We start from the raw sequence: 27,384 nt of genomic DNA on the forward strand, positions 1-27,384 counted from the left end.
TACCAAAATGACAGGTCATGTGTAGGACAAGGACATGGGGGAGTAGCACTGCTGGTTGATCAACATGTGCTCACCAGGTCCTTGTAATTGAATATGTCCTTGGAGGGTGTAGCCATCCATATCTCTTTGGGTCGTACCATCATTGTTTGCTCTCTGTACTTTAATCCTCGAAAACATTATTTCTTGGACCTTGATGCTCTCATTGAGCAGCTGCCAACCCCATTTTTAATCTTTGGGGATCTTAACGGGCATAATCCCTTCTGGGGTAGTTCTAATGTTGATGTGAGGGATCATGCTGTAGAACATTTGCTCCTGAATCACAACTGCCTCTCTTCAATATTGGCTTTTACACTTATTTTCATGCACCCAGTCAGTCATTTACTGCAATAGATCTTTGTATCTGCCATTGTTCCTTTTAGTCTTCGTATTCGGGCACAATAAGGTTTATTGAGCAGCAGCTACAAACTGCAATCAGTCATATACGTAAGTGGACCACAGCAAATGGTTTTCAATTTTCTCTCTCTAAAACTGTTTGTTTACATTTCTGCTGCTATCGGGATATTCATTCAGATCCAGAACTTCGTATTGATGATGCTGTACTTCCTGTCATCCCTGAGGCAAAGTTCTTAGGTCTTATATTTGACTGTAAATTAAACCTTATTTTCCATAACAAGCAACTTCGTGTCAAATGTATAAGAGCACTGAACATCCTCTGTGTCTTCTCTTCCACCTCTTGGGGAGTGGATTGATACTCCATGCTTAAAATTTATCGTGCCCTTATTCAATCCAAACTTGACCATGGGTCTATGGTTTATGGTTCTGCCAGAACCTCAGCACTGAAAATGCTGGATCCTAGCCACCATCAGGGGCCTCAGCTTTGCACTGGGGCCTTTTGTACTTCTCCAGTCTAAAGTCTGTATGTGGAGTCCTATGAACCCCCTCTGTATATTGCAACTGTCTCTTATGTATGCTTCACTCTTTACCAAAGCATACTGATTGGGGTTATGTTTTCCATCATCAGTGGGCAACACTTTTCTATAATAGAAAATCTGTCATTGTTCCATTTAGCCTTTCATATTTGGACACAATCAGAAAAATTGGATACATCTTTGAAGAGCATAACAGTATCAACTGTTCGGCCCCTTCCACCATGGCTAATTACTATCCCCAACTCTGACCTATCTTTGAGTAATCTGAGGAAGGCCGGTACTTCCAATTGGAAATATTGCTCTTTATTTGCTGAACATCTTTCAAATGATCCATCCATTCCCATATATACGGATGGTTTGAAATCAGGTGACATTGTAGGTTCTGCTGTGATTTGTTACAGTTTGGTTGTAGCACAGAGAATTCCCTCTACAGTTTCTTTGTTCACTGCTGAATTGTATGTCATTTCTCTTGCCCTGATACATATTGAAACTATGTAATATATGAATTGTATGATCTATACTGATTCACTCAGCTGTCTATTGGCCTTGAAATCATTCCGTGTCAGTTACCATCCTATTCTTATCAATATCCAAAACAAACTGGCCCAACTCTCTCTATCGTCTATCTCTGTCCAGTTTTTTTGGATACCAGGTCATGTTGGTATTCATGGGAATGAGCTAGCTGACAGAGCAGCAAAGTCCATCTGCTCTGGCTCTATCACCACCATCCGTATTCCATACATGGACTATGGTCCAATTATCAAAGCCCGACTATACACCATTTGGCAGTCGACCTGGAGTGAGCAACAAAATAATGAGCATTTTCAAGTCAATCCTTCTATAGCTCTTTGGCCATGTTGTTTCTGTAAAGATCAAATGGAGGAAGTTGTTTTGGCTAGGCTACTCGTTGGTCAGTTTTTTAACTCACCACTTCCTTTTATCTGATATTGATGCACCAATGTGTGGTCTGTGTGGCACTCGGGTCACAATTGTACGTATTTTGTTATCATGCCATCATTACAACCAAGAATGACGATGCCATTTTAAACATATTTTTAAGGTAGGTTTGCCTTTGACATTAGCCGATGTCATAGGTGATACTGGCTGCCTCACTCATGATTTTACGTTTTTAAGAGCCATTGGTTTTTTTAACTCAAGGTTTTTATTGGACTATACACTGTTTTAGCATGATTTCTTTCACACATCTTAATTTTATTTTGACCTGAACCCAGGACTGGAAAGGTCAACTTCAGGTGACTGATGGCATGTTTGAACTTAATGCTTCAGTCTTCCTGGCAGGTCTTATTTTTACCTACATTTCCATATACCCATTATAGTGTACTATATCTTGTTTGGCACAGATAGCCTAGTAGCTTTGTGCCAATAAACATGAAATACCTACCTACCTACCTGTTTATTTCAAATGCAGAGCATGTTAAGTCTTGGTGGCCCCCAGTTTCCCTCTGTAATTTGCCAAGAATATTATACAATATCAGTATCTACAGAAGATAATATTATCATTTGTGATTTACGTTTTTGTCAGTCCTGTAATCATCTTCATTTCATACTCACCTTTGTTTCCCAATTGGCAGTCTTGTTTTTTTTTTTTTTGTTTTTTTATGGAAGCTAATATTGCATGTGATTTTGAAGTTTTATTTTTTCATGTAAGATTTTAGACTAAATAGTGGATGGAATGCAAGTATAAAAAAGTAAAAATCAAAAGAAGTTATGCTTTGTGAGTAGATCATTATTACAATTATCATTCAATTGTTTCCTTCCATTCAAGGCCTGGCATGGCCAGGTGGTTAAGGCACTCGACTCATAATCTGAGGGTCACAGGTTTGAATTTCTATCGCACCAAATATGCTCGCTCTTTCAGCTGTGGGGGCATTATAATGTGCCAGTCAATCCCACTATTTTTCAGTGAAAGAGTAGCCTTAGAGTTGGTGGTGGGTGGTGATGTGCAGTTGCTTTCCCTCTAGTCTTATACTGCTAAGTTAGGGAAGGTTAGCGCAGTTAGCCCTGGAGTAGCTTGGCATGAATTCAAAACAAATCAAACATTCCACCCAGTTAAATATGTGCAATAAATAAAGCATTGTACTAAGTACTGCTGCATCATTTTACTCTGATTAAATAACTTTTATTGAAGGGTAAAAGGTTTTTTTTTAACCACAGGAGAAAATTCATTCAACCTTTTCTCAAAGCTGTCATTAGGTCAGCTGAAAGTTATATTACTGTCTTGAGTATCTCACCTGGTACTCTAAATTAAAATATTTGGGATGTGTTACTGTTTCAGGTGTGAATGTATTGACCCGAAGCTTTTCTTTATCTAATTAACGCTTAGATTTTTCAATTATGAGTTATAATTTTAGTTTTTTAGTTTGAAAATTCTTTCATTGAGTTTCACATTTGTTATAGTATTATAAAAGAGGATTGTATTTATCATAAATTAGGTATTGACTGCAACAATCTTCCTGGTGCTTGTGCTGATATTGTTGGACTTGAAGCCATCATTGCCCTTCACCAGAAACTTGACGATGATGCTAATGGAAGTGTCGATGTTGCAGAGAGTGATGAAGTAAGAAGGACTTTTAATTTTTTTGTGTATTTTTAACATCATCAATGTAGTAGAGGGGTGGAGTGTTTTGCTCTATTGATTTTGAAGTAAAATAGGTCAATTCTTTTGGTACCTTGAGAAAGTGCCTGACCACGTTTGTTAATGAGTAACTTCGTAATTGGTCTGAGTTACATTCTTTTACCAAAGATTAATAACAAGTGTTTGCATTTATCTCTTCAAATGGATGTAGAAGACATTTAAAAATTATTTTCTTCAAAGCATGATGAAAGTTAAACCACATTTTAGAAAGAAAACAAGTAAAAGAAATACATACTACAGAAGGCTGTACTTAAAAAATCAACAAAGAAAACAGATTTGAACCATTCTGGTTTATTGTTGGGAGTAAGTGTTGTTTTTTAATGGGAATGTTAAAATTTATAATATTTCACTATCTTCATGCACAACAATATAATTGTAACAGAAAAATGTGAACACACAAGTAAGTATTAATGGAATGCAACACTGAATGAATATGACAGACTATAAGGTTTGGTGTGAGTGAGAAAAGCTATTAAAACAAATAGTTACTGAAATTTTGAGAATAGGCTTAATGTTTGTGTGATACATGAATGAAAACCATGTCTGAAATGTAGATAAATACATACACTATTTGATTATCTCAACTGTCTGTGTAACAGTTAAGTACATATTTTGATTGGATGAACTGCAGGGAAGAACTTGAAGAAAAAATTATAATTTCATGAAAATTCTTTGACTATTAATAAACTTTATGTTTGGGTTTACTTCAGTAAATATTACTTTATGCTGTATGCAGCAAATGGAACTAAAGTATAATAAATTTGAAAAGTTTGAAATGCTGTCAATTTTTCCAGTGATTACTGTTTTGCTAAAATGTTGGCCATTCTGTTCTTACAGTGACTGAAATCCAAGTGTGCCTTCAAATCTATAATTCTGAGGGAAACTTAGGATTTCAAACATGTCCTAATTAAAATTCTGATAATTATTGTTAAATCCTGTGACACATTAATTTGGATAAATATATTTATACTTGATGGGAACATAAAAATATATCGTGTTAGTAAAGAGTTTTGGTTTTATATTAGGTACTGGTAATGACAATATAACACTTGCACTGTTCTGTTTCTACCTTATTTGCTAGCCATTCATCAACATTACCATTCTTGTATTACCTGAATCACATGTAAATAACTGATATTACCACATTGTTTCAATCTCGATAACTCGTTATCGAGAACACCATACTTTTATTATCTCAGTCACAAATTGGAGTAATATTTTTATTATGAGATTATAATAAAATAGTTAGAACCATAGAACTTAGAGTTATGTAGCACTGCTTTATTCTGTTTATTGGCTATAATTCTGGTAGTTGTAAGAACTAAATGATTAACAATTGTGATATAAGTAATAAAATTATATAATGAATTTAGTTCATGCTTTAAGATTCTACTTTTTTTAGAGCAAGTTAAATTTATTAATTACTCTCTTTTTCTTAAGTTTTTACGAGATGAACTACATTATGAAAATGGCTATGAAAGACAGAAAGGTTTCCATGGTAATGACAAGTACATTAGTGTGGATGAACTATGGAAAATGTGGAAATTATCAGAAGGTAATAATCTGTTGTAAGGTAGACTTGCAAACGTTTCTTAGAATGTTAGTTTTTATTCTTAAATTTCAGGACTAATTAAAGCAATCTACTAACAAATATATATATTTTTTATTTCCTTGAAACAGTAACAGCACAGCATGGCCAAGTGTTTAGGGCACTCGACTCTCGTAATCTGAAGGTTGTGGGTTTGAATCCCCATCACACCAAACATGCTTGCCCTCTCAGCCATGAGGGCTTTATAATGTGACTGTGAATCACATTATTCATTGTTAAAAGAGTGGCCCAAGAGTTTGGTGGTGGGTGGTGATAACTAGCTGCCTTGCCTCTAGTCTTACACTATTAAGTTAGGAGGCCCGGCATGGCCAAGTGGGTTAAGGCATTCGACTCGTAATCTGAGGGTCCCAGGTTTGAATTCCTGTTACATCAAACATGCTCGCCCTTTCAGTCGTGGGAGTGGTATAATGTGATGGTCAATCCCACTATTCGTTGGTAAAAGAGTAGCCCAAGAATTGGTTGTGATGACTAGCTGCTTTCCCTCTAGTCTTACACTGCTAAATTAGGGATGGCTAGTGAAGATAGCCCTTGAGTAGCTTTGCATGAAATTAAAAACAAACAAGCAAACTGAGTTAGGAATAGCTAGCAAAAATAGCCCTCATGTAGCTTTGCATAAATTTGAAAACAAATCTGGCACAGTAACAAACAACACATCCTGCATGTAGAGTACGTGTTAATCCATTAACATTTGCTCATTAGGCACTTTTAAATAATTCAAGCTATTCTTGTCGACGAGAAACCCATTTGAAATAAAAATGTATCTAAGAATGGCTGGTATGGGTATCTATCTTCCTTGGCCCATAATTTTGGATATGGGAAACCACTGGTTGCATGCTGATGTTTTAATGGTAATTCAGTATTTTTTTATCTTCTTGGGTTGATATCAAGTCTGATACATTTTGCATACCAGGTGGACTACTTTATCAGTTGTGCTTAAGGGTTAACCCATTAACTACTATAAGTATTGCACTTATTAACAACTTGGAGTGCCACAACCTTTTTCCAGCTATATTTCTTAGTATTTACAAATTGTGTGCATCATATTGAAAGGTGAAGTACAAATATATTTATTCTGTACATAAATTGTCATCATTACCTGACTTTGCTTAGTTTTATTTTTGATACTTGAAATATGTACTGAGATAAAGTTTGATTTTTGTTTTTAATAGACTTCCCAGTTTTTCAAACTTTAAAAAACTTTGGAATTTTTAGTTATCTATTATATCCACCAAGAAGTTGATATTTAATGATATGAAATTAGTTGTAAAAGAACACAATATCAAGGGTAGCAGCTAGAGAGAAACCACAGTAAGTGGAAGAATATATTGGAAGTCTTGATGTTGGACAAACTAGATTGATACGTTCTTGCGTTTGTCCGAGACTGAAGAGGACACCTGAGTGGCCCCAGAACCACAACTGCTAATCATTTGTGCCATTTACTGTAGTTTTTCACTGATATGGATTAAGTGTTAACCCCCATTAGTAACAAAGTGTCTTTCTTTTTTATTTGACATATATTTGTAAATAGGTTTAATATGCAAAAAAAAAACCTTTATCAAAACTATTCTTGAATTTTGTTCAAGTCAATCATATATTAACCATTTCTTTGCTACTAGTTATATGCTTGTTTTTTCATAGTACACAACTGGACAGTAGAAGACATTGGTGATTGGTTAATCAGTCATGTAGATCTTCCTCAGTACATCCAGAATTTTCAGAAACGCTCTGTTAATGGTGCAATGCTACCTAGGTGAGAGTATTGTAACTTAAGAGTTAATATTAGGGTATCTATTGACACTAATTTTCTTAGTTTGAACTGCTGTATTACAACATTTATTAAATAGTACTTCTTTTAATATGACAGTTTTCATTATCAGAATCAGAAGAGTTTCCTTCAATTTCTGTGGGAAGTTTTGATTATTATTGTGATAAATGATTAATTATTTTAACAGTGCTTTTAGCACACTGAAATATGCACCAGTTGTATTTTATTATTGTTATTTCCATGAAAGGAGTCATCTCTTTTAAACACTCACACCACTTTACAGTAGGGTGTTGTTTGTCAGCTAGTAAGTAGACACTAAAATGATGTCACCTAAGGGATGCTTAACATTGCAAGTCAGTGAATTGTGTGCTTGTGTATGTGTGTCTTCTAATAGCAAAGCTACACTGGGCTATCTGCTGTGTCCACTGAGGGGAATTGAGCTCTTGATTTTAGCATTGGAAATCCGTAGATTTATTGCTGTACCAGCAGGGGACAACATGTGTCTTAATGAATCACAAAATGAATTATGCACTCTGTAGGCTACAACATAGGATTACATATGAACTTTAAAACCAAGAAACAAATGTATTTGTTACTCTTCATTTTCAATTTCAATTACTCTTGAAACAGAACACTATTGGAGACCTCTTGAAAGTACGTCTTGTATTCTTTTTAGTTACTGTCATTTGAAAATCAGGTTTGTAGCTTGGAATATGGTTTTCACCTTTTAATCAGCCTCAACAACTTTTAAAACTAATAAAAAGTTCATTGCCATTGTCTAGGTTCTTTACAGCACTTTAAACACATACCAACAACAAACTTTAAAACTGACAAGAACTACAGCACAGATTGTTTTTTAATTGGTGTAACTGTCATCAAGTGATACGTTTTGGTATAATTCAGTTGGTATGGCTTCCAGTTTATGTTCTTATTGTTAGTAAGTCTCTCCCTGTTGTCAAATCATATTTTAAAACAATATTCTTCATAATGTCATTGATACCATGTACAGTAAAAAACCCTAACATCTAACCCTAATAAAGTGTAACAAAGCTGGAGAAATGTCATAAATATAGTTGCTGCTTGTTGATGTATAATATTGCTAATTGAATCAAGTTAGGAGGATACAAAGACAGTAAAAATTAATAGAAAACAAGATAAAAAGTTAGCATGGACAACAAAGAAGAAAATAACATCTCTAAGTAATTTTGATGATTCTAAGTTGAACTATAGGATTACAGTTCCAGAGAACAAGAAATTTTCATAGGACTGAATTGTTTTTTTTTTTCAAACATCCTAAATTTGCTATTTCAGGCCAATTTAGTTAGAAGAAAGCTCTGTATTATTTCATATCTTCATCAATGCTTTTACAAATTAACTCTCTCAATATAAACTTGGTCATATTGACAGATATTGGGATAACTTTGTACTTGTTTAAAGTCATTATGGTTTTTATTCTATTAACCTTTGATATAGAATATATATCTACACAAAATTTGGTAGACTTTCAGTAATCGGCATTACAAATCTTTTACATACAAAAATCATATTTTTTGAGTGAAGTATTTATAAAAAGCTAAAAAAAGATTTCTCTGTGAATGTATCAAACCTTTTTTTTCTTACTATTTCGAGTGTAAAATGATTTTAATATTATAATTAAAAATAGTTTTGTTCATCTCAAAAATCTCAAATTTTATTTGTATAATTTCTAAAACCTTCTAGATATATTTCAAACATTTATTTTCAGTAAAAGTTTATACTTTATCTGTTATTTTCTTTACTTTAACTTTATACAAAGTGCGTCAATTTGACCAACCTCATAACCACCAACAAAAATAAATCAAAACTACCCTTTTCTCTTTCTGGAATGATTTAGATCATGAAACTACATTTGTTCATTCTAAGTAGCTTTAAACTCGTAAACAGTATACATCTATTGACACTTCAGTGTTATTGTTTTATTGTCCTTTGAACTGTGTCTAACTGCTGCTTACACCATGATAAATTGTAAATCACTTGAGGAATATGGAACTTACATTATGCTATTGCATTACATTACCCACAAGCTGTTCGCAAAACATTTTTATTTATTTTACCTGATATAACCTTAACTAATCTAAAGAAATTTCTATTTTGTAAATTTTATTTACTATTGTAATAATAATTAAAGAACATACATCAAAAACAAGAAATAAAGTACTTACCCAGGTCTTAATCCTACTTTTTTATACTAATGACAGTAGTACAATAACTAATTTTTATTTAATAAAATAATGCACCAAAGTACATAGAATAACAACATGCAAAAAACAGATAATGTCTCATAACTATCTTAATTTTTCTGGTTTTCTAGCAATGCAACAAGAGCCTTTACAAATTAATCTGCAGTAGTCATTATGTTTCCCATGGGAATGAAGCTTATACTAAATAAGAAATTGATGATTATCTGTTCAGAACACATTATACAATAAGTCATTTGATATATGAAAATCTTGGCTTTCTATTGGTTACAAATATTACATATTTAAGTGTATGACAGAACTATTACCAAATACCAAAATGGAAGATGTGACAGGTGGGTGTGACAAAAGGGTTTTGATTTTTTATTTGATGGTTCTGTAACCCAACAAAACTGAAGCTTGGCTTGTGTGAATGATTATGATTTTATAGTGAGTAATTTTTGTTTAATTTTGTACTTATTGGAGGGGTGGTGAATAATTAAGAGAAGAGGGGAATGCCTTGACAAAAAATGTCATTTTTCATATTCGGGGAATTCAAGATTTTTTTAAAGAAATAATACCCCATAAAATGAAGAACTTATATACTATTAAATATGGATTATTAGCTACATTTTTATGCTATACCAATTGATATGGCAAATAAAAAGTAATTAAATTTTGAATGCAAGTTACTAAAACCATGTCGCATGCACAGTAAAAGATGGCGTACAGAGAGGGTTAAGATTTTCAAAATATATATTTCTTCTTGTGTAACATATCTAACTGCATTAACAATATGAAGGATTCTTGCATCTTTGGATTTTCTTAAGCTTATTTCTCCCAGAGCATGTTGTAATACTGTAAACAATATTAAGGAAATGAATAGTGATGTTGATAAATTGCTAAAAAATTATGATGCTAAATACAGTCCTTCAAGGAGCAAGTGGTCAGTTGTCAGTGAAATTAAAGAAATTGGTTACATAATTGTGAAAGTGAATGACGTGTTATAATGAATACTTCCTCCTACTGTGAAATGGTTAAGGTGCATGTCTCAATGATCTGTCCATCTAGGTGCTTCAACTTGCCAGACTTTACAAAATAAGTGATAAAAACTGCTGAAGACATTTCAAAGAACTTTAAAAGTGAAATCATATTCATCCAATTCTTGGATAATTAAGATATTTTGTTGAAATCCCAAACTATATGGACTATAAAAATGATCATACATTTAACACTTCTCTAGGACCTACAGTTTGTGCATGTAACGCTTCATTAGCTTCTGTAACTTGGTGACTTGAAAAAGTTCATGTTCTTAACAAGAATACCTAACTAGCACCAATTACTTTGTTGCATGAAGATGGTCTATAGATGAATTCAAGTACAATTTTGTTTACTGTTGGCTGTTTATACCTTTCTATCACGATAGAAGAACTAAAAACTCAGTTATGAATATTAAAAGGTTTAATCCCCTCTTTACTACCAGTGAGACCTCTGTAGAAGTCATTGAAAATTCTGTCAGATTTGTTCCAAATAACAGTTACTTTAAATTCCTTTTATCCCTCTGTAAACAAACAAAAGCAGTCTCTCTAGGTAATGTTTAAGCTAAAGGGGTAGCTCTAGGCAACGTTTTAAACTAAAGGGGTAACTCTAGGCAACGTTTAAGCTTATAGGGTCACTCTAGGCAGTGTTTCTGTCATTTTGGCTCCCTGTTTCTAAAGCACTTTTCTTTGATCATCACACAGTAACACACCTGAATTGAGATTTTTTTAAAGTAAAAAATGTATGGTCAGAGGATACTTTAAAAAATTATAACTCAAAAAGTAGGTTGAACACCATCCTGATTTTTTGTGGATCATATTCAGAGATATAAGAATATATGGTAAAATATCTGAAAAAGCTGAATAACTGGTGACATGGTCAAACTGTGGCCTGAAGTAAGGCAATTTTTAGCTAAATCATAAAAAGTTGCATGCAACTACATTTTTTTACAGGAGATCTAATAGACTTTTAATTACAACAATTGCTGATTCATCAAGTGATATGTTATAGGAAATTTAAAAACAAATTCAGCTTTGTATCATATTAAGTCTTAGAGCTATGGCTTATTACATAAACCAATGTTCTTTTACGATTTTGGGTTTTCAGGTGATTTTTACAGCCTCACTATGAAAATCCTAAGGGAGATAAACTTGGTTTGAGACCATTTTTGACTTCTGTGAGATTAATTCAGTCAGTGTAGCAAATTTCAGCCTTCTACCACCATTATTCTTGCAGCTTTAAGCAGCTAAAGTTTCCAGAAAATGAATTCGCCAAAAGTAAAAAGAAATTAACTAAATTTTACATGGCTGTAAATCAGAAACTATTAGAGATATTGATCTAATCTTTGGCAGTTTTTCATTATATGGGTGGATAAGCACATGTGAATTTTTTCAAGGCATTCTGTGGGGGTCACCTGCAGCCCCCTGGATGATTTGACATGGAATGACCCATATTCCCATCATATAAGAACCTTGTAATAATCTGAAATATATTCTTACCTATTCCACGAATCCACAAAGTTCTTTGCTAAGACTGATGACTTAAGGGAATAATACATGCCTAATAACGCTATCTGTGAAATGAGTTGTGAACAGTGTTTGGTCACATACATAGGTAAACCTTGGTATTCAATACATGAACATTTCATAGAACATGTTCATGTTACTGCTAATCTAGGTAGCAAAGAAGCCAACACTAAATGCTAGATCAACTTACATGGCATAATTGATGAGACATCATATTGTCTCAAAATTTTAGAGTACTTGGATGAATTGCTTTATAGAATATTTTAAGAATTTCTTCTGATTTAACCTCAGTACCCTTCTACTGAGTGTTACAATGCCTAGTCCGTGGAGTTGTTCCCATATTGGATAAAGAAAAAAAAAAAGACATCTTTTGAATATAGTTTCCATCTTTCATAAAATCCTATTTTGTTCTTCTGAGATAGAAAAAAAAAGCTGATATTTTCAGAAAATCTCTAGAACCACTGACCTACAATATACTGTCTTTGGTCTCCTATACAGAACTGAATTTTTAATTACAATCATCTGCAGCTTACATTTTGGTCCTTTTCCCTGTCTTCTTTAATTGACTTTTAAAGAAGTTTACTTGAAATACAAGAACTCTTTATGATAAATGGGTTTATAAGGTCAGTAAGATTTCTTGAAGTCCTTTTTAATTGACAGTTTTCATGAGAAATGTAGAACATAATGTAGTCTTAAAAGTGTAGAACAATCATACAGTTTAAGTACATATGTTAAAATTTTCACTTTTTTTGTTTCTAAAAAGTGCACCTATAATTCAGAGGAAGTATCACAGTAGAACAACTCCTAATGTTTAAAAATCAAAGCCATCTCTTATAAGGTTTCATCATATAAAATGGTTATTTTTCATTTTTTTTATTATATTTGTAAAATGTTTTCTTTTTTTTTTTCAGAATGGCTTTAAATGATCAGCTTTTTATGACTTCACTTGGAATCAAAGATCCAATTCATAAACAGAAACTTGCTCTAAAGGCAATGGATGTTGTGCTTTTTGGTCCTCCTCGTTGTGAGTATATCTGAAGTTAGTGAATATCAATTTTCATGTTTTCACGTCATCCAGTGGGAGAGTAGTAAATTCATGAACGTACAGTGATAAAGTCTAAGGTTTGATTTCTCCAGTGGACAAACATATCTTTGCTCTTAAACAAACAAGTGTGTCTTGATAACCAATGAAGTGTAACATCCAGCAGTTACTGTTCTTTTTTAAATTGATTTTGTTCAGAAAGAATTGTAAATTTAAGTTTGGAATACATAGTATTTTTCACAGACTATAACTATCTAGAAGTAATTCAGCTAGTGGAGTTATAGTGTTTTGTTTTTATAATTTTCAGACTATAACTAACAAGAGGTAATTTTGATAGTGGAGTTATAGAGTTTTGTTTTTATAATTTTCACAGAATATAACTATTGACAGTTAATAATGCTAGTGGAGTTATAGTGTTTTGTTTTTATAATTTTCACAGAATATAACTAACTAGAGGTAATTTTGCTAGTGGAGTTATAGAGTTTTGTTTTTGTAATTTCAACAGAATATAACTATTGACAGGTAATTTTGCTAGTGGTGTTATAGTGTTTGGTTTTTATAATTTTCAGAATAACTATATAGAGGTAATTCTTCTAGTGGAGTTATTGTGTTTTGCTTTTATAATTTTCAGATTATAACTAACAAGAGGTAATTTTGATAGTGGAGTTATAGAGTTTTGTTTTTGTAATTTCAACAGAATATAACTATTGACAGGTAATTTTGCTAGTGGAGTTATAGTGTTTTGTTTTTATAATTTTCAGACTATAATTAACTACACGTAGTTTTGCTAGTGGAGTTGTAGTGTTTTGCTTTTATAATTTTCAGGCTATAATTCACTAGAGGTGATTCTGCTAGTGGAGTTGTAATGTTTTGTTTTTGTAATTTTTAGGCTATAACTAACTAGAGGTAATTTTGCTAGTGGAGTTATAGTGTTTTTTTTTTTATAATTTTCAGTCTAACTAACTGGAGGTAATTCTGCTACTGGAGTTGTAGTGTTTTTTTTATAGTTTTCACAATATATCTAACTAGAGATAATTCTTCTAGTAGAGTTATAGTGTCTGTTTTTTATAATTTTCACAGAATATGACTACTTACACAGAATTTTGCTAGTGGAGTTATAGTGTTTCGTTTTTATAATTTTTAGACTATATAACTAACTAGAGGTTATTCTGCTAGTGGAGTTATAATGTTTTGTTTTTGTAATTTTTAAGCTATAACTAACTAGAGGTAATTTTGCTAGTGGAGTTATAGTGTTTTGTTTTTATAATTTTCAGACTATAATTAACTACACGTAGTTTTACTAGTGGAGTTGTAGTGTTTTGCTTTTATAATTTTCAGGCTATAATTCACTAGAGGTGATTCTGCTAGTGGAGTTGTAATGTTTTGTTTTTGTAATTTTTAGGCTATAACTAACTAGAGGTAATTCAGCTAGTGGAGTTATAGTGTTTTGTTTTTATAATTTTCAGAGTATAACTAACTAGAGGTAATTTTGCTAGTGGAGTTATAGTGTTTTGTTTTTTTATAATTTTCAGTCTAACTAACTGGAGGTAATTCTGCTAGTGGAGTTGTAGTGTTTTGTTTTTATAGTTTTCACAATATATCTAACTAGAGGTTATTCTGCTAGTGGAGTTATAATGTTTTGTTTTTGTAATTTTTAAGCTATAACTAACTAGAGGTAATTTTGCTAGTGGAGTTATAGTGTTTTGTGTTTATAATTTTCACAGAATATAACTATCTACAGGTGATTCTGCTTGTGGAGTTAGTGTTTTGTTTTTATAATTTTCACAGACTATAATTATCTGAAGGATATCTTGCTGGTGCTGTCACTTGTTATTGCTACTGGAGGTTGCTGGTTTGCTTATGTTCAACATAAGTTTTCCCAGAAACATTTGCATAAAATGATGAGTGATTTACAAAATCTCCAGCAAGCAGAGGAGACTTTGGTTCAGTTGCAGGAAGAGTAAGTTTCTAAATCTTATACTTGAACCAAGAATATACAAAGAAATTTGTACGTTTTAGAATAATTAGTTTTGTTGTATGTTCACTTAATGATAAAGTTTATTTTGTTATTATTCACAGCTTTTATGGAAGTAAGATTAATATTTAGAACAGGTACAATGTTTTTATCACTGGTGTAGTAATTATGAAGTGTATAATTAGAAGTTCAAAAAGATTGCTCCTTAGGTAAAAAGATCCTCCTCTTGAAATTGCTCGGGTTATAGGTTTTTTCATTTAGTAGGAATTAATAATAATTGTTTATCAAAATGGGACATTTTGCATTAAGACAGTTTGGGATACAAATAAACAGTAGACTGTAAAGAATATCTTATTCCAGCTTTAACTTTTAAAGTTTTAAACATCAACCTGTCTTATTTATAAGGATTTTTAAATTGTGTATTGCAATGAAATAAAGTTGTGATAAAATTGTTACATTAATATAAATTTTTGTTGTGATTTTTTCTGTTGTTTTTCAGATTATACAAGACAAAACAAGAACAGAAGAATGTAACAATTGAAAAACAGAACTTAGAGAAAAGACTGCAGGTTGGAAAGGACATTTATCTGGTATGAAAATATCATTATGAAAAAGTCAATTTATCTATTAACATCAAATGTTTTGTCAATTTTTGCAATTAACATGTAACTTTTAAAGTCTTATCTCTTATTCTCCAACCCAACTGAGGAGTTCTGGTATTAAATGAAACACCATTTTGATAGTGACTTGATGGAGAACAACTCTGATTTAGAATCCAAAATGATAACTTAAGAAGAGCCAAGATAAAAAAGTCTATAGTTTACGTTATGTCTGTCGGCTAGGCTTTTTAATCTACAGTTTACGTTATGTCTGTCACAACGGCTAGGCCTTTTAATCTACAGTTTACGTTATGTCTGTCACAACGGCTAGGCCTTTTAATTTCTAATGCTTCACTTCGTAATGATGAGAAGCAAATTTGAAGTAAAAGTGTTTCTCAGGATGGCTGGTATGGGTATTAACACTTTTTCCAAAATAAAGCAGAGAACAACGTTTTGACTTTTTTAGAACATCTTCAGGTTAACAAAAAAACAAGAAAGGTTAACCTTTTTTTTTGTTAACCTGAAAATGACCTAGGAAGGTCAAAACATCGTTCTTTGTTTTCTGCTCTATTTTGGTAAAAGTATTAATACCAGCCATCATGAGATACACTGATGTTTCACTTGTTTTTAACATGTAAAATTGGTTTGATTAATTTTCTCAAAACGTTGAATATGATTGGTTAGTATAAAACAGATATTGTAATTTACAATGACAACAGTTTCTCCTTTGTTACAAACTGCTACAAGGACTAGACCAGTTTTTCCATTGAAATAATTGTAAATAAAACTTATGTAGTACATGTTTTACTTTATGAATTTTGATTTATTTTGTTTCATATGATTAAAAACGTCAGAGAGAAGATAAACTCTATGAAACATGGGATACTCTGTAAATATCTTCAGAAATGGTATACAAAATGAAGTTCATTGGGTTTGGGGACAGAACTAACAGAAACTCCAGAATTTGGCAACTGATATCAACAACTCGATGGGTATAAATGCTTAATATCTGTTTCACAGTCTTGAAGGTCTGTGGGCTTTGAGTACTAATTGAATATATACATCATTGTGGATCCCTCTAAATGCTAAAGCCATCCAAAACTATATCATAAAAAAAAAAGAAGACAGTTTTGGGGTATAATAATCACATGTCAAAGGTCACACCCTTTATGCATGATAATTCTTAAATCAAAAAAATACTTTTCAATTATGTTGAGTTTATATAAAGAGAGAAATATGTTTCTGTTTTTGAGTTATGGAATGATATACTGTTTTTTATTTTTTGGAGTCATGAAATGAGAGAAACAAATCTCTGGTCTTTTATGTTGCAGAATGAAAATTTAATTTTTAGTTATGGAATGAAAGACCCTACCCTGTATGAATTGGAAAACAAACACCTTTTAGATATGGTTAATTTTGGGTTGAAAGAGATATGTAATTTCTTGTATGGGGTAAAGTGCAATGTGAAAAATAATCTTCTTAAGAATGATGACTTGCAAAATAAAAGAATTATTTGATGCAGTATAATGACTATTAGAATGAAAGAACACTTTATGACTGATAGGTGTGTTTAATTAGCTTTGTTTATTTATCTTGTGATATGTTTTTAATATTTATTATGTATCTGGTTATACTTGTGATATACTCTATTTTTTATTATACTAGTTGTACTTGTAATGTAATCTTATTGTTTATTATGGTAGTTGTACTTGTTGGTTATTACACAGGCAAATGTCACATACAAGATTGATCTGAAGTGAAGGTCAGCTGTATTTTTTTTTATCAAGTTCATAGAAGGAACTACATCTGTGGCTTTTTAAATGTACTTTTTAAACAATTATTTCAAAGGACATTATTAAAATGCTGATAAACAGTATACAGCTCCCTTATTATTTTTGTGTTTTTGGAAACCATGTAAGCTACAAAGATATCCAAATTTCTGGTTATCATTATATGGCTATAACATCCCTGTAATCTTTGGTTTCTTTCCCAGAGTGAGAGGACTGTGGAATGTGAAACTACTGCCCCAGAAAGTGTTCAGCAACTGAAGGAAGAACTAGAAAAGGTTCGAGATCAATTACGTCATGCGGAGAAAATACTAGAAGCAAGCCACTGGTCTCCTCCACCAGCTCTACAGCTTTGGCTACAGCTAACCCACGAACTTGAACTACGACATTATAATGCAAAAAAAGTTAGAGCTGAGCAGCATCTAGCCAATGCCAAGGAAGGGGTACATTTTTAATTCAGTAACTAGCAATTCAGTTCTAACCTTCTGGTTAGACAAACTATAAGCTTCTCAATCATATTTCATTAATAAACTTTGCTTGTTACCCAGCCTTCTGTAATGTTGCACTCTTCTTCATTTTCCCATACATTTTGTTCTGATGAAGGTTTCTTCTTCTTATTTGTTGCTTTATATTATATACATGTGCTTGAGACAATTTTATTTTCTCTTCAAGTGTCCATAGATTATAATATCACCCTCTCTGCTTTGTTTATTTACTTCCAAGTTTCACCAGGGCTGGCAATTTTTCTTTATGTAATATGGATGTGTATTTTTGTGATAGGAATTACAGTGAGTTTCTATAATCTATCAAAACATAAGTTTCAATAATGGTCCTGTTTTTGTGAAAATGGCCTGTGAAACGTTTTTAATTTTTCACCCAAACATGTATTTTTAATGTTGTGCGAAACTCAATCTTCTAAACAATGAAACACAAAACTCAATCTTCTAAACACTAAAACACAAAAATTTCCAATTTTTCAGGACTTTTATTCATATCATTTTAACTTATTTTTCAGTGAGTTAGTGAAATGTGAACTATATGAAGTTCTGGACAGTGTTGTTAAATGACACTTATAGCAAGTGCCAGATGATTAAATTGGTAACTATTCTTTGTGAAACATAATAAACCTGATTTTGATTCAGTAATATTCTGATTTTATTTAAGTTGGTTGTTTGCCAAAGGAATTAGGAGAAAACCTTTGTTTTTTTTTGACAATGGCCATATACATACCCAAATTTTCATGTTGCAAACTATTTTTTTCTTAAAAATGGGCTGAGAGGCTTTTTATTCTCCTTTGGAAACAAACTGAGAACAAGGAACAATTTCATTTTTACCAATAATTAACAGAGCCAATGAATTTTATATCGGAAAATTGAGTTTTAATGATGTATCGTATGTTATTAGACTTAGGTAGTTAGTACTGTTTAATTTAATTGATTTAGTAAAATAATATGAGACCAATCTTCTGTTGAATGCAACTACAGGGAGAAAAAAAAAGGAGTTTTTTTGTATTTAAGATAACTGATAATAATTACCCATTTAGTGTGTGGAGTTATCCATTACAAAGCTGTATTCTTTGTGTAAAGGTTTCTTTTAATAATAATCTCTATGCTGCTAACAGTTGAGTTTTGTACATTTAATTTTATCTCTTTTATTACATGTATATATATATATATATATATATATATATATATATATATACCAACTTATCAGTGTAATATGATTAAAATTGTTTCAAATTTTTATTATATTTTTTGATTATTTGTATTTTTCAGTGTGAAAAGTTAAGAAAGAGGAGGACTAGCTTACTTGGTGCTTTTAGGATAGCTCATGGTAGTACTATTGATGCTATCGACCACCGAATTCTTCAAGCTAAGTGAGAACTTTGCTTTTCCATAAAGTTGTTTTTGTATGTCTTTCAGTTTTTGTAATTAACTTGAATAGTTTAAAACTAATATAAACACAAAACTTTTATTTTGTCCTTCATGTGTCATCTTCTCGAGGCAGGTTGACCATCGTGAAGCGCCATTGTTCTCTTCTTTGTGCCATCCACATATTCCTTGGTCAGCCTTTTTACCTTTCCCTATTCATTTTTCCTTCCAGCAAAAGTCTTTGTCTTACATTTTCTTTAATTGTATGTCCAAAGTACTCTATTATTAATTATCAAGAAAAATAGAAACGTTTTTTCAGTTCTTATAATTTCTAATACTTATTCGTTTTTCTTATGTTCTGCCCAAGATATCTTCAGAACTCTCCTATAGATCCACATTTCAAATGCCTGTCTTTCTTAGCAATTGCTTTAGATATTGGCCATGTTTGAGCACTATATAGTAGGGTTGACCACACATTGTTAACAGACATGTTAAATGCACTCCAGACTGTTTCTATTTTTCTTTCAGTTTCCTTCTTGCTCCCAACTGTTTATATGTTTGTTTAGAACTAAACACAAAGTTACACAGTAGGTTATCTGTATCAAAAACCCGGTTTTTAGAGGTGTGAGTCCAGAAACATACTGCTGTGCCACTGGGAGGTTGCTCCTAACTGTTTTAAAGTTCAATATTATTTTTCTCGTAGAAATAAAATTATTTTTTAATATATATTATAGCTGTTATAAGTAATCCTTAATTGTTTTTCATTACAGATTAAATATTCAAATTTGATAATTTCTTTGGTGCTGATTTAAAGCTTTATTATACTGTAGTTAAACAGTTGTTCATTGTTATTACATCACAAGAAGATAACATTGTTATTTATTGAGTTTACAGTAAAAAGAATGTGTAATAGCTAAAACAGTCTTCACCCTGAGAAATGCTTGTCGTAATTTTACTTTAAATATAGTCTGTTTAGGACATGGACACAAAATAAAACTGTATATGACACAAACCTTTTTCCAGTTCTGTATCAGTTGAAAAGTCTTGATTTTTTTGACATGCTATTTGTACTTACTAGTCATACAAACACACAATTGTCACAGCTGTGCAGACCATAGTATATGTGTATATGATAATATGTTTGAAATGGGGATTATGTTATTAAAGAAAATAAGAAAAAACATTATCATTAAAGACGTATATAATTAACGCTTGGTCAACTTTATAAACATAAAACTATATATATAGTATAGTTCTCAGTGTATTAAGTGCATCTTCAAGAAATTTGACAAATGTCTTTGTAAACATTGTAAGTCTGTGTACAAAATATCAGACTTTTTAATAAAGTATTTGTCCCTATATTTTTTATGAAGTGAAAGGTGATTTTCATGCTAAGAGTGAAAATGCTTCATCCTCATGGTTTAAATTTAATATTCATAACCCGTGTGGCTTCCTAAATAAATGTCAGAACTTCTTTTTAGGAAAACAGTCTATCTTATATTTTAGTTTCTTTGTCATAACACTATTTGTAATGAAATAATCAAATGAAAAATTGAAAAATACAAAATAAAATCAATAATAAATTTTAAAATGACTGCAGAACGTAACAGACAATTGTAATTATTTATAAAACAGCCCTAATTATCTGATCCTTTCACATCTTTTTCCTCTTCATTTCAGCACTTTACAATGTTCTCTAGACGCTAAGTACATTGCAGCCAATCAATCATTGTGGAAAGTAAAAAGAAACCTGTTTAGGCTACAGTTGCATCAGATGCTCACCTTAAGCTGATCTTCTTTACATTTTAGTTACTGTTCTTAAAAAAAATATGTGAAAGAAATTTGGGACTTACCTGAAACCTGTTTCACAAATTTGAACACAAGAATTATCTTCCTTAGCAGTAATCTATTTTCATGCTGTGTTAGTTCTGTACAAAATCATTTCAAATACACATTTCAGAACACAGTAAATATGAGACACTTCAGTGCAACATCCTAAAACTACTACAGTTTAACTGGCTTTCTGACTGTGCTGTAAATAGATTAAAAATTCCTGTTAGTTTTTATTTTGGAATAGAAAGGAATAATTGAATAACCTGTATGTTGGTAGATTGACTAACGTGTATGTTGGCAGATTGACTAACGTGTATGTTGGCAGATTGACTAACGTGTATGTTGGCAGATTGACTAACGTGTATGTTGATAGACTGACTGATCTGCATGTTGGTTAGTAAAAACCTCTGAATAATGTCAAGTATAGGAGTAACTGTGACTTCATTTTCAAGTGTTCAGTAATACAATTTGCTTTAGATAAATAAATATTAATGCATTTCAAAATTCAAATAGTGTTTTGAATGATTGAAAATCATGTTTTTGGTACAAATTCATTGGATTTAAGATTCTAATTTGTTTCATGCAAATGATTATTTGTGAGTGATATTGTGTGTGCAAAATGCTATTTATTTGAGACACTGTATAGAAAGCTAAACAGACTGTAGTCTCGCATCTACCTGTAGATGTTTTCAAGTGTTTAGAAATAAGTTATATCAAATGGGAAAGAAATTGCAATTTTAAAATCATTTTTGTTATTATAGCATAATCTGTTTTTCAATGAACTTTATATATAATCTAAGCTTACTTGGCCTTATACCAAGGATGTAGTTGTTAGTGCAGAAGAGGTAATTGTTTTACCTTTCTTTTTATTACCTTCACTATTATCAACATGCTTTATACCATTTACTACTTATGGGGTCTATGTATCAAATAATTTTTTGCTTATTACAATATCTTGTGTAAAGAACTGGTCAAAAAGAATGAATGAAATGATTTATATCCTAGATAACAAAAACAAAAAACATACAAATGAAACTTCAGCAGTGACTAATGGGATACTGATGGTGTTTCAGTTAAAAGTTTCTTATAAGTGACTTTATAACTTTTATAGTTGCTACTCTGTAACCAGCAGAGTTGTTGATCCAGAAACATGTGGTGGATGTATTTAAGACACTGATGGGGGGGCCATTTGAATTGTATGGGGTATTCTGGGGTTAATTGTTAGATTCTGTTACTCCTTGTTTCCAGAGCTGCATTATCAGAAGTTACAAAAGATTTCCAGGAGAGGTTGTATCGGTGGCAACAGATCGAGCAACTGTGTGGTTTTCCTGTTGTTCACAATCCAGGCCTAAAGTACTTAGAGTCAAAGCTGCAAAAGGAATGTATGAATGGACTTATTAGTTACCCATATTATACAGGTCAGTAAAATAAAAGTTACCCATATTATACAGGTCAGTAAAATAAAAGTTACCCATATTATACAGGTCAGTAAAATAAAAGTTACCCATATTATACACGTTAGTAAAATAAAAGTTACCCATATTATACAGGTTAGTAAAATAAAAGTTACCCATATTATACAGGTCAGTAAAATAAAAGTTATCACTAGAAAAGAAAGCTTCAGTTCTTTGCTGAATGTTAAAAGTTGTTTACTTTTATCCCATGGTGCACACACACACACACACACACACACACACACACACACAACAAACTAGTTTCAAATAGGAAGCACAAGATGAAAATGAAAAACTTAATCTGGTATCTTGATACCTGTTTGTGGTTTTCTCACCCAGATTGTATGTTTCTATTTCTGTTGTTTCTGGTATCTCTTGCATGTACCTTCTTTTGATTTTTCATAAAATGTAAGTGTAGTTTTAAAACCTAATCTTCATAAAATATTTATAATATAATATTTATCACTGGGTGATTACATGTTATGTTTTGCTGAAGTAAAAACATACCTTTGTGGCAGTAAAAACAAAACTTTAGACCATAGGTCTAAAATTGAAGAAACAACCATACAAAGTACAGCATGTTTTGAGTTTCACTTTTTAAAATAAAAGAAACAAAGACCACATTTTAAACTTTAACTCTGACATTCAGTGTTAACATACATACCTTGTTCCTCATGTCAACTTTTATGTTGCTTTGACTTTGGCTCAGTACACTCAGTGACCCAAACGAGTAATGAGATTTATAAAAATGCAATTTGACAAGTTTTGTGGTGGATATGACACTTGTGATAGTTCACTTACTTTTACTGTACATGTGGATATAGCAACTTTCTTTTAAAATTACTATAAAAATACAATATGAAAATATGACCAAATTTACCTAGCAACATTTCTGGCTACTCTTATTCAAGTTTAACTGGGCCTGAAAAGAGCTGTTGCTTGAAGCATCAATAGTTAAAAAAAATCTATTTCTGTTTTAACATTTATTAAGGTATATTGATTCCACTTCCCATGAAAATGTTTATTTTCTTTGGTGTCCATCTTAGAGTTGTCGACAAGGTGTTCCATGTTTACATTTGTTGTTTAACTAAACGTAGTGTTACTGGTATATTTTACTGCCAGTTAACATTATTGAATTTTTAAATGCACTTAAATCATCATGTTGTAAGTCCAGCACAGTTTGAGTTATATATGATGAAAAATAGTAGGGAATATTTGAAACATGAATAAGTCATAAGATCTACATTGTTTAAGAATATATATATATATATATATATATGTATACAGTAAAATCAGGAAGCAAACATTCAAGAAATTGGTGAAACAGTTTGAAAGAATTTAGATTGTCAGTACAGAAATGAAGCAGTTTAAAATAATTTAGATTGTCAGTAGAGAAATGAAACAGTTTAAAATAATTTAGATTGTCATTACATAAATAAAATGTAATATTTTAAAAGAATTTAGATTCTCAGTGAAATAAATGGAACAGTTTGAAATAATTTAGGTTGTCAGTACATAAATGGAACAGTTTGAAAGAAGTTAGATTGTCAGTACAGAGATCAAGCAGTTTAAAATAATTTAGATTGTCAGTACAGAAATGAAAGTTTGAAAGAACTTAGATCATCACTACATAAATAAAATGTAATATTTTTAAATAATTTAGATTTTCAGTGCATAAATGGAACAGGTTGAAAGAAGTTAGATTGTCATTTCAAGTCGTGATCTGAATAGAATAAAAAGATTTGTATGTTGTATGCTTGCAGCAGATATAAGTTGTCAGCTGATGTGAATATCCATGAGGCTTCATGTTTTCATTTTCATATTTGTTATATTCTCTATAAATGATTAAATTTCTAATATGAAATGAAAAATAGAAAAAACTGAAACATGATTTGAACATGTTTTTTAATTGCTATTTTTCTGACTATTTTTTAAAATTATTGTCTTTAGTAGTAAGTTTGATTTCTTTACAACTGGTCTGAATATTTATAATCATAGCTGGATTATCAACTGGGAAAAATATGTAAGTATCTATAATCTTTGGCTAAATGGTTGAATCCTCTGTTTGTTTTTGCCAGCTCCTGTTGCTAGTTTCAAGCCTTGCTTGTGATGTATAGTTTGAGAGCTTACATTATACTGTGTAAAAAGTAAACATGGCACTGATGAGACATGGTTTGGAAGTTTTGATCTGGCAATGAAAATGAACATGATATCAGTAGAATGTTATTTAAGAGCACACATTTAACAGACTAAGACATAAACAAGAAACTTGAGACATGGCTTGTGATGTCCTAAGAGAATTAGAGTCAAATCATTTTTCAGTATTTAGTCTAAATTTTTGCATTCAAACATTACTGTATTCCAAGCTAGAAACATGATTGGTTTTGGGCCTCAAAATGTATCAAGAAACTTGAAATTAAAACTAATGCTTATATGTGCAGTTGTTCCCAACATGGAAGAACTTCATAAATTGGTCACCAGTTTACCAACCTTAAATAATTGTAAGCATAAACACATGAAATCTATTACATATATTAACTGTATGGAACACTATAATTAATTTATGGACACAATAAGCATATTAAAACTTCTATTGTAATGTGGTCCTTGGTCAGTGGTAGTATGTAGGACATGTAAGAAAAAGATTAGAAGAAAAGAAGCTTTATAACATAATATCTTTATTTGCTGCTGTAGTTCTAGATAATTAGTTCTTTGTTTAGTCACAGATTCCTGATAATAGTGGTTATTTTACCCATGACTGTAGTTCTTGATTTCTGATAATAGTGGTTATCTTACCCATGACCACAGTGCTAGATTCCTGATAATGGTGGTTATCTCACTCATGACCGTAGTGCTAGATTCCTGATAATGGTGGTTATCTTACCCATGACTCTAGTTCTAGGTTCCTAATAAAAGTGGTTATCTTATCCAAGACTGTAGGGCTAGAAAGAGAATGACATTTATGAAAGAAATTGGTTATTTTATTTGTGACTGTAGTGTTAGAGATAGGATAAAAATTCCTGAAAACCAATGGTAGATTATAGTGATACACATAGATTGAAATTTCCCTTAAGAAAGTTAGTTTCCAAATTACAGTAGAACTAAAAACAGAGTGAAAGTTTCTCAGAAATGTAGTGGTTGTAATCATGACTACAGCACTAGAAAAGAAATGAAAGCTGGTGGCAAACATAGTGGTGTTACTCACTACAGTAGTGCTGAAAACAGGCTGAAAGTTTATAAGAAAATGGGTTGGCCAGAAAAAAAAAAAAAAAGTGACATTTCCTTAGAACATTGATATTTGTAGTCAAAACTAAAATTCTAGAAACGTAGTGGAAGTTGTAAGGAAAGTCTAGTGTTACTCCTGAATATAGTGATAGATATGGAGTGAAAGTTCCTGGGAAAAATTCAGTTACACCCATAACAGTGTAGCTAATTTAACAAATTAAAAAGAAGATAGTCATTTTGAGGGGTTAATTTTGGTGTTTCGTGTGTGTTGGCTTTTGTTGTTTGTCATAAATTTAATTATTTCAAAATAGTATTAATGTCATGTCAGACTAGTAATATCACCACTTTAAATCCTTTTAATTCTGTTATAAAAAAAACTATAAATAAACTCACAAAAAGATTAATATTGCTTGGGGTTTGAATTGGAATGGTTACAAGAACAGCCAGGTTACAACTTTTCTTTTTTTTGTTTGTAATGTTTAGTTCATTGATCACTATACTGGTGAATGTATCTTGAATAGTTTTATGCTTTGTAGTGGGCAGTTTTAACTGTTTGGGTAGAGAAAGCTTCCAGGCATGTGCATGCCTTGTGAGTGATTCATTCTTTAACCAAGAATAGATTCCTAATTTTATACAACCTGGCAGTGAAGTTGAATTCCAGCAACTTAAAAAGAAAAAATCTTTGAATCATATTAAGTTAGTTTTGCCAACAAAATGTGATGGGAACTCAGATAATTTGTGCTGTGAAGTGTGCATTTAAGAAGACATTTCCTGACTTCCAAAAATAATTTTCTGTTTGACTGTGATACAAAAAAAATAATAAAAAAAAAATTAAATGTTCATAACCACCCTGTCTAGAGCTTGAAAGTGTTTTTCCCATAATTCTTGTGTTTATGACTGTTTATCCTCAAGGCTGTTCCATGTAGTTGGGTCTGATTACAAGACTGTTAAATTCTGTCAGTTAAACCAAATGTTTGGAACAAAACAGACTACAGATATAGGACACAAAAGAGAATAAGTTGTACTTAGAAGACACAACAGTACATTTCATTAGGTTGATGTTTCTAAATTTATTTGGAAGGTGATGCTGGGAGAGGATCAGATCTCTACAGGGTGTGTTCATTGATCTTACATTCCTAATATTGTTGCCTTTTATTAATTAGAGGATTTTGGTCATGAAAACACTGAAACACAAGATTAGTAACAAACAGTTGAAATATTAAGTCTAAAATAACACACAAAGAAATATTTGATAATTCTGAAAATGGTAATGGGGGTTTCATTACTTACCCCCACTCTTCTTCTACACATAATAGTAGTAGTAGCCTTGAAACACTGAGACTTTGAAACAATTTAAGTTGCAATATGAGTCAAACCTAGGCTAAGATTTTATATATCTCAGTTATAAATGATGGTGTAAAGGTAATTAAACTTTACTCTGGAAGTAGGTTTTTCAACTTGAGATTACAAGTTTGTTACATAGCATTAAGTGGGACTTTTGATTTTAATTTTTATTTTCATTTACACATTGTATTTGTAGTATGCTGAATTACCATCTTACTCTTTGTGCACTCAGCTCCCTGTATATTGTGAAACCTCATAAAATGTCTTGAAGTACCTTCATAACACGAGAAAGTAATGTGACACAAACGTTGTTTCAGTTACTCTGAGCATGGACTCCAGTGAGATGTTTTCCTCTGAAGTTCAGAACAGTAATACATACTTATTCTGTTTAGATAGATTTTTTTTATTCTTCCTGACAGGTAAACATACTCGTACTGGCAGCGAATCTACACTTCTAGACGAAGATAGCTCATCATTTGGAGGTGGTGTTGGAGCAGGTGAGATAAATTTATCAC

The 27,384-nt window shown here is 31.6% G+C and overlaps 1 protein-coding gene across 4 annotated transcripts in view; it reads left to right on the plus strand.

Annotated features, from left to right (window-relative positions):
- The window catches only part of LOC143244430 (stromal interaction molecule homolog), a 72,718-nt gene that overhangs the window by 31,716 nt on the left and 13,618 nt on the right, over positions 1 to 27,384 (plus strand). For all 4 annotated transcript variants that reach the window (XM_076489072.1, XM_076489070.1, XM_076489069.1 and 1 more), the window contains exons 2-11: positions 3,383 to 3,507; positions 5,026 to 5,140; positions 6,833 to 6,944; positions 12,651 to 12,763; positions 14,570 to 14,741; positions 15,256 to 15,346; positions 17,349 to 17,585; positions 18,918 to 19,018; positions 22,095 to 22,264; positions 27,289 to 27,366. In XM_076489072.1, the coding sequence (XP_076345187.1) occupies positions 3,383 to 3,507; positions 5,026 to 5,140; positions 6,833 to 6,944; positions 12,651 to 12,763; positions 14,570 to 14,741; positions 15,256 to 15,346; positions 17,349 to 17,585; positions 18,918 to 19,018; positions 22,095 to 22,264; positions 27,289 to 27,366 (1,314 nt within the window). The remainder of the gene's footprint in view (positions 1 to 3,382; positions 3,508 to 5,025; positions 5,141 to 6,832; positions 6,945 to 12,650; positions 12,764 to 14,569; positions 14,742 to 15,255; positions 15,347 to 17,348; positions 17,586 to 18,917; positions 19,019 to 22,094; positions 22,265 to 27,288; positions 27,367 to 27,384) is intronic.

The sequence above is a fragment of the Tachypleus tridentatus genome, chromosome 2 (genome assembly GCF_004210375.1).
Source record: "Tachypleus tridentatus isolate NWPU-2018 chromosome 2, ASM421037v1, whole genome shotgun sequence".
Taxonomy (NCBI): Eukaryota; Metazoa; Arthropoda; class Merostomata; order Xiphosura; family Limulidae; genus Tachypleus; species Tachypleus tridentatus.